The sequence below is a fragment of the Podospora bellae-mahoneyi genome, chromosome 2 (assembly GCF_035222275.1).
Source record: "Podospora bellae-mahoneyi strain CBS 112042 chromosome 2, whole genome shotgun sequence".
NCBI classification, from domain to species: domain Eukaryota; kingdom Fungi; phylum Ascomycota; class Sordariomycetes; order Sordariales; family Podosporaceae; genus Podospora; species Podospora bellae-mahoneyi.
The window spans coordinates 1420695-1432889 of record NC_085881.1 but is presented as its reverse complement, the minus strand read 5'-3'; the positions used below and the strand labels follow the sequence as shown (position 1 = coordinate 1432889).

Below are 12195 nucleotides of genomic sequence, written 5' to 3'. Positions count from 1 at the left end.
AGAGAGTGAGAGAGAGAGAGAGAGAGAGAGAGAGAGAGGGGAGATACCTAGTTTAAGTACCCCGCGATTTTGCGATCTGGGTTTTCAGTATTGTCTGGGGTGCATTCTTGAAACTTGGGGCTTTTTTTTATTGCCTGAGGGGAGGGGATTGCATGAATCTTTTTTCTTTCTTCTTCTTCTTTTGTTGTACTGGCCTTGGAGCCTGACAGGGAACGCTTGTTGCGTCTGCATCGTCCGATATCCGACACCAAACTACCTGAGCGGGCAGGGAAAGTGGTGGGATAATTTCTCTTTGATTCACTACAACGAACGAACGAACGACGACGACGACGACGACGGGGAATTCACGACGAACGAGCGAACGAAGGAACGAATTGATTTAGGTAGCCCCGCTGCTGACGACGGTGAATATTGGGAGCGATTGTTCACCTACTGCTTGCTTGCTCGGAGCCCCAACCCGCAAAACCGAGGCTCCAACAACCTCAAGGATAGCTCTGTTTGCTGCGTCTTTTCCCCGCCAGGTGCGAGAGAAATACGGACGAATTGCGAGGACGTATCTACCCCTCCAATAAAATCCATTTATTTCAGTCCCATCGCCCAGTATCGAGACCCCGCGGAGGATTGAGGGCGCGGGGATATGACCATCAGGGTACCGACGCCCTTCTCTTACCTCTTACCGCCGGTTCCTGCTGCTGCTGGTGGAGGAGGAATACCACACAACGACAACTATTACAATTGAGGAAAAGGGCACAAGGAGGGTTTGGGAGAGTGACAGCACCAGCCAGGCATGGCACCACCACCACCACCACCGCCGCCGATAGGAACCTCTGGTTCGGACAGGGCGGCGGCGGCATATCATCAAGGCGGTGGGAATGGGGGGAAGCTACAGCAACAGCAACAACAGCAGGCGGTGGTGGGCAGCAGCAAGACACCGGGGACGCCGAGGAGGGAGCAGAGTTATCGGTTGGAGAAGCCGGTGCAGGATCCGGGGTTGAAGGATTATGTAGGTTTTCTTTTTTTTCTTTTCTGTCTCACTGACCCCCCCTTCCGGAGGACGTTTGTTTTTCTTTTTTTTTTCTTTAGGTCTACCCTTCCTATCAGATTGGATCGATCACTTTATGGACTGGGATTTCCCGATACCCGAAAGCCATGCTGCCTCTTTTCTTTTTCGTGTTGTGGGGGAGGGGAGGGGAGGGGAGGGGAATGTATGGAGGGGGTGTGCAGTATACCGTCCGCCATACATACCCCGGTGCAGGATACGCATGTGTGTGGCTTGGCGGGATTGGGATTGGGTTTTTTTTCTTGTTTGTTTTGGGGTTGATACATCACACTTTTGCATACACACACCCCGCCCCGGACTGTTTTCACTGGGTTATGAGACATAAGCTGACCAAAATTCTATGTAGAGACTAGGAGACTGCATCGGAAAGGGAGCTTTCGGATCTGTCTACAAGGCCTTTAATTGGGGGACCGGGGAGGCGGTGGCTGTTAAGCAGATCAAGCTGGTGGATGTGCCGAAGAGTGAGCTGCGTATGGTTGAGGTAGGTTTGGCTGAGAAGATACCGGACCGAGAGGGGTGGTGGTGGGACAAGACTGGGGGAATGCCGGGGCTTTGCTAATGGGTTGTTGATCTGCAGGTTGAAATCGATTTGTTGAAGAATCTCAATGTGAGTTGTGATGCATGGGTAGGGGTTAGAAGAAAGGGGGAAAAGGCTGACAAGGGTGGTACAGCATCCGAATATCGTCAAGTATGTCGGGTTTGTCAAGACGGCCGAGTGCTTGAATATCATCCTTGAGTGAGTTTTTTGTTTGTTACGGAGGGAATGGGGAGACGGCTGACTCGTATTTTAGGTACTGCGAAAATGGATCACTGCATTCGATTTGCAAGGCGTACGGAAAGTTTCCCGAGAACTTGGTGGGCGTGTACATGGCTCAGGTCCTACAGGGCTTGCAGTATCTGCACGACCAGGGTGTGATTCACAGGGACATCAAGGGGGCGAATATACTGACGACCAAGGATGGGACGGTCAAGCTGGCCGACTTTGGCGTTTCGACGAGCCAGTTCATGACGGGGAACGACAAGGAGGCTCAGGTGGTGGGGACCCCGTACTGGATGGCGCCAGAGATTATTCAGCTGTCGGGTGCGACGTCGGCGAGCGATATCTGGAGCGTCGGGTGTACGGTTATTGAGCTGCTGCAGGGGAAGCCGCCGTATCATAACTTGGCGGCTATGCCGGCGCTGTTTGCCATTGTTAATGATGATCACCCTCCTTTGCCTGAGGGGGTGTCTCCGGTGAGTTTTTTTTTGGGGTAGGACGGGTTTCGGGGGAGGGCTAATGATTTGGGTGGGATAGGTTGCGAGGGACTTTCTTATGGCTTGTTTTCAGAAAGATCCGAATCTGAGGGTTACGGCGAAGAAGCTGATGAAGCACCCGTGGATTATTGGGTGCAGGAGGACGGACGCTCCGGTGTCGAGACCACCTGCCAACTTCAACCAGGCGGTTGAGGAGGTTAAGCAGTGGAATAAGGCTCTCAGGTCTTCGGAGCACAACATGAGAGTCTCGATTGGGTCTGATCAGAGCAACGGCCCGATCAGCCAGCGGCCGAACCTGGCTACGAACATCAGGGGCCCCTTGACGCTGGTGACGAAGCAGAGACCTACTCCCGATGCGTTCAGATCACCAGAGGTACCCGACGACGACAACTGGGACAACGACTTTGCGTCTGCTATCTCGCCCACGGCTCTTCACCTCCCGCATATCAAGGGGCAGGATAACTTTGGGGGGTTGTTGTCCAGCGACCGGCTCAAGGCGTTTGCTTCTATTGACAGCCACCAGGACTCGGAAAACTGGGATGATAACTTTGAGGGGGAGCTGCTGACGATCAAAGGGCCAAAGCACTGGTCTGAGAGCTTTGATGCGCAGGAGCAGACGATACGGCCACGGCCGAAGAAGAGCAGTGACCGGTTGAGTGAGAAGCATAGGAGGCAGAGGAGCAGGGATAGCAGGGTGTCAAAGTCACCGACGAAGCAGCAGTTGTTGGGGAACAACGGCAAGTTTGAGCTACCGCCGAGGCCAGATTTGCTGTATCGGGAGCAGTCGGGGGACAATGATTATTCGGATTTGTTTGCGGATAACGAGGGGGTTTTTGACAGGAGATTGGGGGTTGTCAAGGTATGTTTTTTCTATTGTGCTGAGGAGAATGACCATGTTTATTGTGGACATTGAGGAGATGAGATCAATAAATAGAGACTAACTATTGATGATTTTATAGGAAGCTCCACAGCTGTTCCACCCCTCGGATCTCACCAGTCCTCCACCGAGATCGGCCACTCAACACCAGCAACCTCCCTTGGGGGCTAGCATAAGGAGACCTAACTCCTCGAGACCGCCAGCAACGACGGGGTCGTCGTTACAGCCGCCTGAACCGCCTGTTCGAAGGACGAGATCGCAAGTGGAGATTACAAAGTTTGCCGAGGACGAGCAGGACGAGGATTTCTCGGATATATTTGGCGTTGTCCCGGGGACTGACAACGCGACGTCTTTCTTGAAGAACGAGGCGACGGCTGAAGAAAGTGATAGGGGGAGTGAAGATGGTCAGCAGCAGCAGCAGCAGCTGGTGCTGAGTAAGCTGTCGAATAGCAGCTGGCTTGGGGACGACGACGGGGACGAGGACGATCCGTTTGCCATGATGGAGGAGCCGGGGTGGATGGACGAGATGGATTTGGCGGCGAATATTGCGAGAGATCGACATGCTAGGATGGCGGAGAAGGTGGAGAGTTTGGTGAAGAGTTTGTCCAAGATGAGGCAGGTGGAGGATGAGGAGGTGTTGGGGGAGCTGGCCGAGGATTTGCTGGCGTATTTGTGGGAGGGGGGGGAGGAGGTGAAGGGGCTGATCATGGGGGCGCATGGGCTGCTGCCGATATTGGAGATTTTGGAGGGGTGTGGGGTTAAGAGTCGGGGGGGCATGGTGTTGGGGTTGTTGAGGATTGTTAATGCGGTGAGTTTTGTGAATTGGGTGTCGTGGGAAGGGGACTAACAAAGGGGTAGATTATCCTTGATGATGTGGAGTTGCAAGAGAACTTGTGCTTCGTCGGTGGGATACCGATCGTCACCAAGTTTGCCGCCAGACAGTACTCGAATGAGATTCGGCTCGAGGCTGCGGCGTTTGTGAGGCAGATGTATCAGACTTCTACCCTGACATTGCAAATGTTTGTCAGCGCGGGCGGGTTGAATGTCTTGGTGGAGTTTCTGGATGAGGACTATGAGACGAGTCAGGATCTGGTGCTGATTGGGGTGAATGGGATATGGAATGTGTTTGAGCTGCAGGGGCCGACGCCGAAGAATGATTTCTGCCGGATTTTCAGCAGGAGCAAGATTTTGGATCCGCTGGCGGCGATATTGCACAAGGTGCTGGACGAGGAGCGGGGGGATGAGCTGAGCGAGTTGGTGGAGGGGAGGATTGTGGGGATTTTTTATCTGTTCTCCCAGGCGGAGGCGTATGTGAAGGAGGTTGTGGCTGAGAGGCAGGTTTTAAAGAGTAAGTCCCCCCCCCCTCCTTTTTTTTTTTCTTATTTTATTTTTATTTATTTAATTTTTTTTTAATTTTTCTTTTATTTTTTATTATTTGTTTTTACGGAGAAAAGGGTTGCTAATGATCTGAAAAGCGGTCCTCAAGGATCTGAGACGGATGACACCTGCTCATCAGATCACGATGCTCAAGTTCATCAAGAACATGTCGCAGTGCTCAGCGGTTTTGGATGCACTTCACTCGGCCGATGCGATTGATTTCTTGATCGATGTGCTGAGTCTCTCGATGAAGAAGGGACAGAAGCACTTCCGCGAGATCTCGAACCAAGTCCTCAACACCATGTTCAATCTTTGTCGACTAAGCAAAGAACGCCAAGAATATGCCGCCAGCAATGGGATTATTCCGCTACTCCTCAAAATCATGAAGACGGACCGCCCACCAAAGGAGTTTGTCCTGCCTATTCTCTGCGATATGGCACATTCCGGCAGCAAAGGGAGGAGGTATCTCTGGCAGAATCACGGATTGGAGTTTTACGTTACCCTGCTGGCTGATCAGTACTGGCAAGTCACTGCGCTGGATGCGATCCATGTCTGGCTGCAGGAGGAGACGGCCAAGGTGGAGAGCCACTTGATGGATGGGATGTTTATGACGGCTATTGTGAGCTGTTTTAACCCTGCCAAGGCGAATGCTTTTGATCCGAACCTTTTGGAGCCGTTGCTCAAAGTCTTGAGGCTGAGTCCTGCCGTGGCGGCGAGTCTGGCCAAGGCGGAGATGTACGCCGGGATTGCCCAGAAGCTGGGGCATAAGAAGGCGGTGGTGAGGTTGAATTTGCTGAGGCTGGTGAGGAATATTATGGATGGGTGCGAGGCGCATAATTTGAGTATGTCGTCCAACAACTCGTCCAACACGGGGAAGCACTTGAGGGCGTTGTTTGATGATATTCAGGGGTTGGCGGATAAGGACCCGGCGGTGCTGGTTAGGAATTTGGCTGGGGAGCTGGTGAGGGCTCACTTTGGCAATGACCTGCAGCATGAGGCGCTGGCGTTGAGTGGGTTGGGGTTGGGGAACAGTGTTCAGGGGTCGATGGGGGGGTCGGTAGGAGGAGCGGGGGTGGGTGCGGGGAGGAGCAGGAGTGGGCCGAGGAGGAATACCAGTTATACGCCGCCTGGGGGCTTGCACTTGAGCGGTGGTGGTGGTGGGCCGCATACACCGACGGGGCATCGGGCTAGCCAGTCGAGCTCGAGTGCGGCGGCTTACATCGAGGTTGCGAATAGTACGCCGAAGAGGACGGCGGTGGGGTTGGCGCAGGATAGGGAGGCGGCGTTGTTTCGGCCGAGGAGTAGAGAAGGGGCCGTGGTGGCGACGAGCATACCTAGGAGGGTGAGCCAAGATGCCACGGCGGCCGGGTTGGCGATGAGTCCGTCTTCTGGGTCGGGGGTGAAGAGTCGGTTGCCGAGGACGAGCCATTCGCATTTTACACGGCCGAGCTTGTCGACTGCGGCGTCGATGCCTATTACCGCTACGAGGGCAGAGAGGAGTGATTCTTCTCTTAGCAGTCGGGAGCACGTCATGGGCCGGTTACGATCTGGATCGTCGATCTCCATCACGGGAGCGTCGCAGTACTCTGCCAGCCCGACAAGCTCTAGCTTTTTATCAGCAGCGGGTTTCAATCTTGTGAACCCGAGCAGTTCCAATAGACCGAGCAGTAGCTCTGCCGCGTTTGGGCACCAAGCCAGAAGGGATAGTCACTCCCAAAGCCGGAGTTATTTTAGCCAGAGTGCCCGGCAAGACAGCAGCAGCAGTGAGAGGTTCAGCCAGTCTGCGAGGCAGGACGGTGCTGATAGGTTAGGGGAGAGGCTGGAAAGGATAGAGAGGGAGCGGGATGCCAGTGGGGGGAGCGGATCGACTAGTTTGTCTACTGGGAGCAGCGGGACGACGGCTACGACGGCCACGTCTGGACAGAGCGGGAATAAAGTCAGGAGGGCGAGGGCGCCGAGTTCGATTTCGAGGATGGAGTCGGTTTCGGATGTGAACCTGCCGGCTGGGGGACGGGATGGGGGGGACAATAAGGGGAGGTGGCCTTAGAAAGGTGACTCGCCGATGAAGAAGAGGGTGTATCATGAGGTGGTGGATGATGGGAGGGCTGGAGGGAGCGGGCTGAGTCCGTCGCCTGCTAAGACTGCTGCTGGTGGTGGTGGTGGTTGTGCAGGTGGAAGAAGTCAACACCAGCTGTTGCAGCAGAGGCTGCATCACCAGCAGTATCTGTTGCATCAGAGGCAGAGGGGGAGGATCCCGGATCCTGGGACGCCCGGGGTTGGTGTTGGTGGGAGTGGTGGGAGTATGCTGCCGCCGGCACCACCCCCGTCACCTGTTACGCCTGATACGGGGTCTGTGGTGGAGGGGGGAGGGGCCAGCACGGTTATTATCCATCGGACGGGTGCTGCTCCTGGTGATGGGGAGGAGGGGATGGAGACGGTGGTGGTTCATAGTCCTGTTGCTGCTGCTGCTCCTGCTCCTGCTCCGGTCTTAACTCCTGTAACGGCACCAACTCCTGCTATTAGGCCCGCGCATGTTTCTCTGGAGCCAGCTACTCCCTCACGACCTACCAGTCCTACTCGACCCACCATTCCTGCTCCTATCCCAGCAACCCCTAGCCCAGCTACTCCCGCCACGCCAGCCAGCGCGGGAAGGTATACGTCACGAATCAGCGCCATGCTGAGTAGTAGTCCACAAAGGGAACACCGACAGGGAGTCTTGGGCCTGTTGCAGTTACAAGAACGACCCAGGAGGGGAATGCGGGTTGCCGGATTGAAGGCGGTGTCTGAAGCTAGGGAGAACATCCTGCCTGGTATGAATGAGTAAAGGGGAAGGATAACGGTGGTGGGGCAGAAGATGGGAAGGGGCGGGAGAGGGTTAAAAAACCAAAAAAAAATAAGGAAACTAGGGAAAGGCGTAGAGAGATAGGATAAGGTTTTTTTTTTTTGTTATTATAGGGTATATAAAGGGTTATAATGAATAGGGTGTGGTTTGATGAATCATGTTTTGTCTGGGTAAATGGGGTGTTTGGGGGTTGTATATAACTTGCTGCGGTGTGTGACATGTGGAAAAGGGTAGAAATATTGGATAGGTAGTGATTAAAAGGTGGTTTTGAGTGTTTTATCAAAACATGGATGGATGTATCTACCGGTGACGAGATTCATCTCTTGGACCAGGACTTTGACAAAAAAGGAAAGATATTGTTTTTTATATTTTTATTTATTTTTTATTTATTATTCTTTTTTCTTCCCATCTCCAGGTCTATTTCGCTTCATCTACCTGACCCCTTTACCACCTCCCCAACCCCCTTCTCCTGTAATACCCTCCCTCCATCTGTCTCCGGTACCTCAACCTTGTCATCCTCAACCGCCAGTTCCTTTTGCCATGCAGGCTTATTCTTCTTTTTTCCGGCATTCTCCTCCCCTCCTTGACTCTTATACTGGTACCCCCTCATCCTCGGCCTCTCCCCCACCCCCGCGGGCATCTCGCTGTCGTACACCCTGCTGAAACTCAACCTCTCGTCTTCAAAGGTGGCATCCTTGATCGACCGCTGGATCCCGCCGAAAAAGGCGGACATGGTCGCGTGGTTGTGAATTTGGAGGAGTGTCCAGCCTAGCATCTCGCGTGCTTGGAGGAGGTGGTGGATGTAGGATTTGTGGTGGCTTTTGCAGGCGTAGCAGGTGCAGGACTCGGAGAGGGGGGTGACGGATGTGCTGAAAGAGGGGAGGGAGAGGTCGACTGCCAATGGAAGGGGGGGGCTCCCAGGAGAGGGAGGGGCGGGGAAGGTGAAGTTTAGGGCTAAACCAGCGTCGGATACGGCGTTTATCAACGGGAGGGCGAAGAGGTCTGTTCCGAGGGCTATGTGACGGAGGATGAGGTGGGGGTTGCTCGGGTTGGAAAGCGACAAAAGGGGGAGGGACAAGAGGGAGGGTTGGTGAGTGGCAAGATCGGGGATGATATCCGGGTCGTGGACTGCCAACCCGGAGAGTTGGGACGAGGGGATGTAGTCTTCTGCCAGGCGGGAGAGGTATTCCCACTGGATTGGGTAGGGGATTGGCAGGACTGGGGCGAAGGTTGATGTGGAGGTGGAGAGGGGGGAGGAGAACCAGTCTGCTATCCACTCGTCCGTGCGCTCGGCCATGCGGAGGGCTCGTTTGCTTGTTGGGGAGGTGCCTGGGGGGGAGTTGTTGGTTAGGTCGGCTAGGGGGATGGTGATGTCTGGTTCGAGGGTGGAGGCGGCGGAGAGGTAGTCGGTTGTGGAGAGGTTTTGGAAGCCAGTGTTGGTGAAGACGGAGATGGATTTAGTGGAGTTGCCTATCGGGGAGGGGACGGCGGGGAGGCGGCGGGCGGCGAGGATGGTGGTTATGTGGGAGGGGGTGCCGGTGAAGCTGTATAAGGGGGTGGGGTGGTTGGTGCTGGTCGGGGCGCTGAAGATGGGTGGTGGGCGGGAGAGGTTTTGCTGGGACTTTTCGACAACTTGGTGGGGGGTTAATGAGCGGTTTCTGATAGAGCATGAGGGGGGAACACTGACAGTCTTCGAGAGAAAAGTATGCACCGCTCACTTGCAGGTGCTTGCTGATATTGTCAGGGGTGACATGAGGCAGAGTGCCGCGTGAAGTGACGGCGATGAAGTTTGGAGTGTCGATGGGACGACGTCCCGGAAGAGCCAGACGACCGACTCTGGCAGCAGCTGCTGTGCCCTCCTTGAGAGCCGAAGACACTACTTCAAACCTCATGGCTGTCGACTCGGGTTCTTGTGGCTCGGTATCAACCGTCATTTTGCGAGTTTTGCAGTTGATGGTTGTATGAGCGAGCTTGGACCTCAAGTCTTTCCTGAACCGAGTGAAAATCAAATCCTTGACAGCGTCTGACCCAGCAGACTGGTAACGATGATCCTGGTACTTCAGGCAACGCAACTCGAGATATCAATCAAACTCTGTCTTGCTCGAAGATGTTAGTACTTTTTCTCCTTCATTTATCATGTCAACGATTAACTCACGAATCAATTTCAAACACCCACTGACGGCTCTCATGCTGCCCCTCGATGCCAAGCACACAGTCGCCCAAAGTGGAAACCTTGGGGTCAAACGGTTTTGTTTCTATCGGGGCTGATGCACCCGCTAATGAGATATCCACTGGGGTCTCAAGTCCGTGCTTACGTCAGGTAGCGGCTAGGGTCCCCGCATTCAGCCCTGCCTACAGGGGGACAGGAACAGGGCAGCGTGTGCCAGCGTTGCGCTAAAAAGCCAGTTGAGACGGGCGCGGGCTTCTCGGAGTTCGGACGGTTGTTCATGGCATTTGTTGTTTGTCATTGCTTATCCCGACATGTCCTTGGCTATGCTCCCCCTCCTCTGCCGTCCCTAGTTGTTTTCTGCCTCGTTGTATTTTTTCCTTCTTTGAGTCCTTAAATACAATCGCTCGTTTACCCTGCCCGTCCGTCCCCCTTTGTTGTGTCTTGTTTGCTGTTGTCCTTGGGCCGTAGGTGGGTAAAAACATGGGCGAGACAAATGATATCGAAAGAGAAGCAGGTGTGAACGGCGACTCTTCCGGTACCACGTCCACCGCTGCCTCGAGCAATGCCAACATCCTTATCGTCGACAACAACCACCCCGATGCGCCTATCCGAGAAGCCCGGAATGCAGACGAGGCTGACAGCTCCCCACCAACACCGCGGTTTATCCAAGACGAAAATTCGTGGAAACGGTTCAAGTGGGTTCCGTACCCGGTGCGCCGGTGGATAAAGGCTGGTGTCGAATGGACCGAGGGGCCTGCTGTACCTCGACGGTTCCGGATCGAACCGCTGTTCCCCCAGGTGCAGCAGTTCCCGATTGTGTTACTGAATAGGTACCTACCCAACAAACTCCACAGAGCCGCGCTTGTGCTCGTCTTGTATGTCGTCTGGATCGTATCCTTTGCTTTTACGCTCAAAAACGGGCAATCGGTGAGCGAGATTGCAGAATGGGGAAGACTGGTCAAGATTGGTTGCGGCTCGACCTACTGGATCGCAGGTAACGGCTGTGGCCTGGACGGCATCGACTGCAGACCGTTTGATGATGGGGGTTTCCCGTTCAGGTGCCCAGGCAACTGTGGGAGTTACCAGGTGTTGAATCCCCGGGCGGTTGGCGATCAAGAAGTCATCTACAAGCCGCTGGTCGTCGGCGGGCCTCCTGCTGATGGAGACGGACCGGCCATCTACAGAGGCGATTCCTTCATCTGCGGCTCTGCCATCCATGCGGGCGTCATCTCGGATGCCACAGGCGGTTGTGGTGTCGTCCGCCTGGTGGGACTCCAATCCAACTACAACAGCACCAAGCGCAATGGCATCACCTCGGTCCCCTTCGACTCCTACTTCCCCCTCAGCTTCACCTTCGAACCCGACGTCGAATGCTCCTCCCGTGACCCCCGCTGGTCCCTCCTCGCCATCTCGGTCGTTTTCACGACAGTCTTCTCCCTCTTCGTCAGCCACCCAGGCCTCTTCTTCTTCACCCAATTCAGCGGCCTGTTCTGGACAGTCGGGATGGCAATGGACACTCCTAATTACACCGACCTTGCCTCCCTCTTCTCCCGCGAAATCGGCCTCTACCTCCCGGCCATGTTCGTCGCCTGGGTGATGTACGACAAGATGGGCATCCGGCGCACCCTCAAAGGCCTGACCGCCCACGTGGAAAAGACGATCCTCTGGCTCGGCGGCGCGTGGGTTGGGTCGTTGACAAACTACACCTTTGACTTCATCCCCATCCAGCGACTCAACAGCCACGACATAAACCAACAACCCGGTGCCCGCGCCGCTTTGGCAATCATCATCATCGTCCTCTTCTTTGCTGTGGTCTTCCAGATCTGGTTTTTCAGGCAAGAAGCAAGGTTGAGGTCTCACCTCAAACTGTACGGGTTGTTTGCTGTTTGCTTGATTATTTTCTTGCTGCTGCCGGGTCAGAACTTGCGTATTCATCATTACATCCTCGCGCTTTTGCTCCTGCCGGGCACCTCGCTTCAGACTCGCCCGTCGTTGTTGTTTCAGGGTCTTTTGCTGGGGTTGTTTATCAACGGGATCGCGAGATGGGGGTTCGATCCGGTTTTGCAGACTGCGCTCGCTCTGAGGGGGGATGCGCCGATTCAGTCGCCTCTTCCGGTGATTGATGAGCCGAAGATTTCTCCCAACACCAGCATAACCTTCTCATGGGAAGCACCGCCCGCCCCGTCATACGATGGCATCAGCGTGTTGGTCAATGACGTGGAGAGGTTTAGGACATATTTTGATGATGGCAACTCTGCGCCCGGGGCTGGGAGCAGTGGGGTGGTGTCGAATGTTACGTGGACACGGCCAAAAGGGTTAGTGAAGGACGAGCCGGAATACTTTCGTTTTGCGTGGGTTTCGGGGGGGACGAGGGGCGATTACACCAAGGCGGGGAGGTGGGATGGCAGGGAGGGGTGGGAGGAGATGAAGACCGGGCCTTCCCTTAGGGTGAGGGACGAGGTTGGTGGGAGGGAGGGGCAGGGGATGGAGGAGGCGAGGGAGGTTATGATGGTTGATCTGAGGAAGAGGGGGGTTTGAGGATTGGTGTGGGAAGAAAAATGGGTGGTAAATGAGGAGAGGGAAACACGTATAGCGAGGGTTGGCTAGCATGTGGT

The 12195-nt window shown here is 54.8% G+C and overlaps 3 protein-coding genes across 3 annotated transcripts; 2 read left to right on the top strand and 1 right to left on the bottom strand.

The window, feature by feature from the left end:
- The first annotated feature begins 13 nt into the window (after positions 1-13).
- On the top strand, positions 14-7418 carry CDC15 (Protein kinase of the Mitotic Exit Network). The gene is made up of 9 exons (XM_062876028.1): positions 14-1003; positions 1407-1541; positions 1638-1667; positions 1732-1796; positions 1852-2293; positions 2355-3173; positions 3274-3999; positions 4050-4539; positions 4667-7418. Exons 1-9 carry the CDS (start codon positions 788-790, stop codon positions 6613-6615), a joined length of 4872 nt encoding a protein of 1623 aa, XP_062734582.1. The 5' UTR covers positions 14-787; the 3' UTR covers positions 6616-7418.
- A 348-nt stretch (positions 7419-7766) lies between these two features.
- QC761_203010 (uncharacterized protein) lies at positions 7767-9344 on the bottom strand (the record flags this gene model as incomplete). Its single annotated transcript, XM_062876027.1, has 2 exons — positions 7767-9042; positions 9098-9344. 2 exons carry the CDS (start codon positions 9342-9344, stop codon positions 7838-7840), a joined length of 1452 nt encoding a protein of 483 aa, XP_062734581.1. The 3' UTR covers positions 7767-7837.
- A 716-nt stretch (positions 9345-10060) lies between these two features.
- QC761_203000 (uncharacterized protein) lies at positions 10061-12118 on the top strand (the record flags this gene model as incomplete). The annotated part of the gene is made up of 1 exon (XM_062876026.1): positions 10061-12118. The coding sequence occupies one exon, from the start codon at positions 10061-10063 to the stop codon at positions 12116-12118; it is 2058 nt and encodes a 685-aa protein (XP_062734580.1).
- Between the last annotated feature and the right edge of the window lie 77 nt (positions 12119-12195).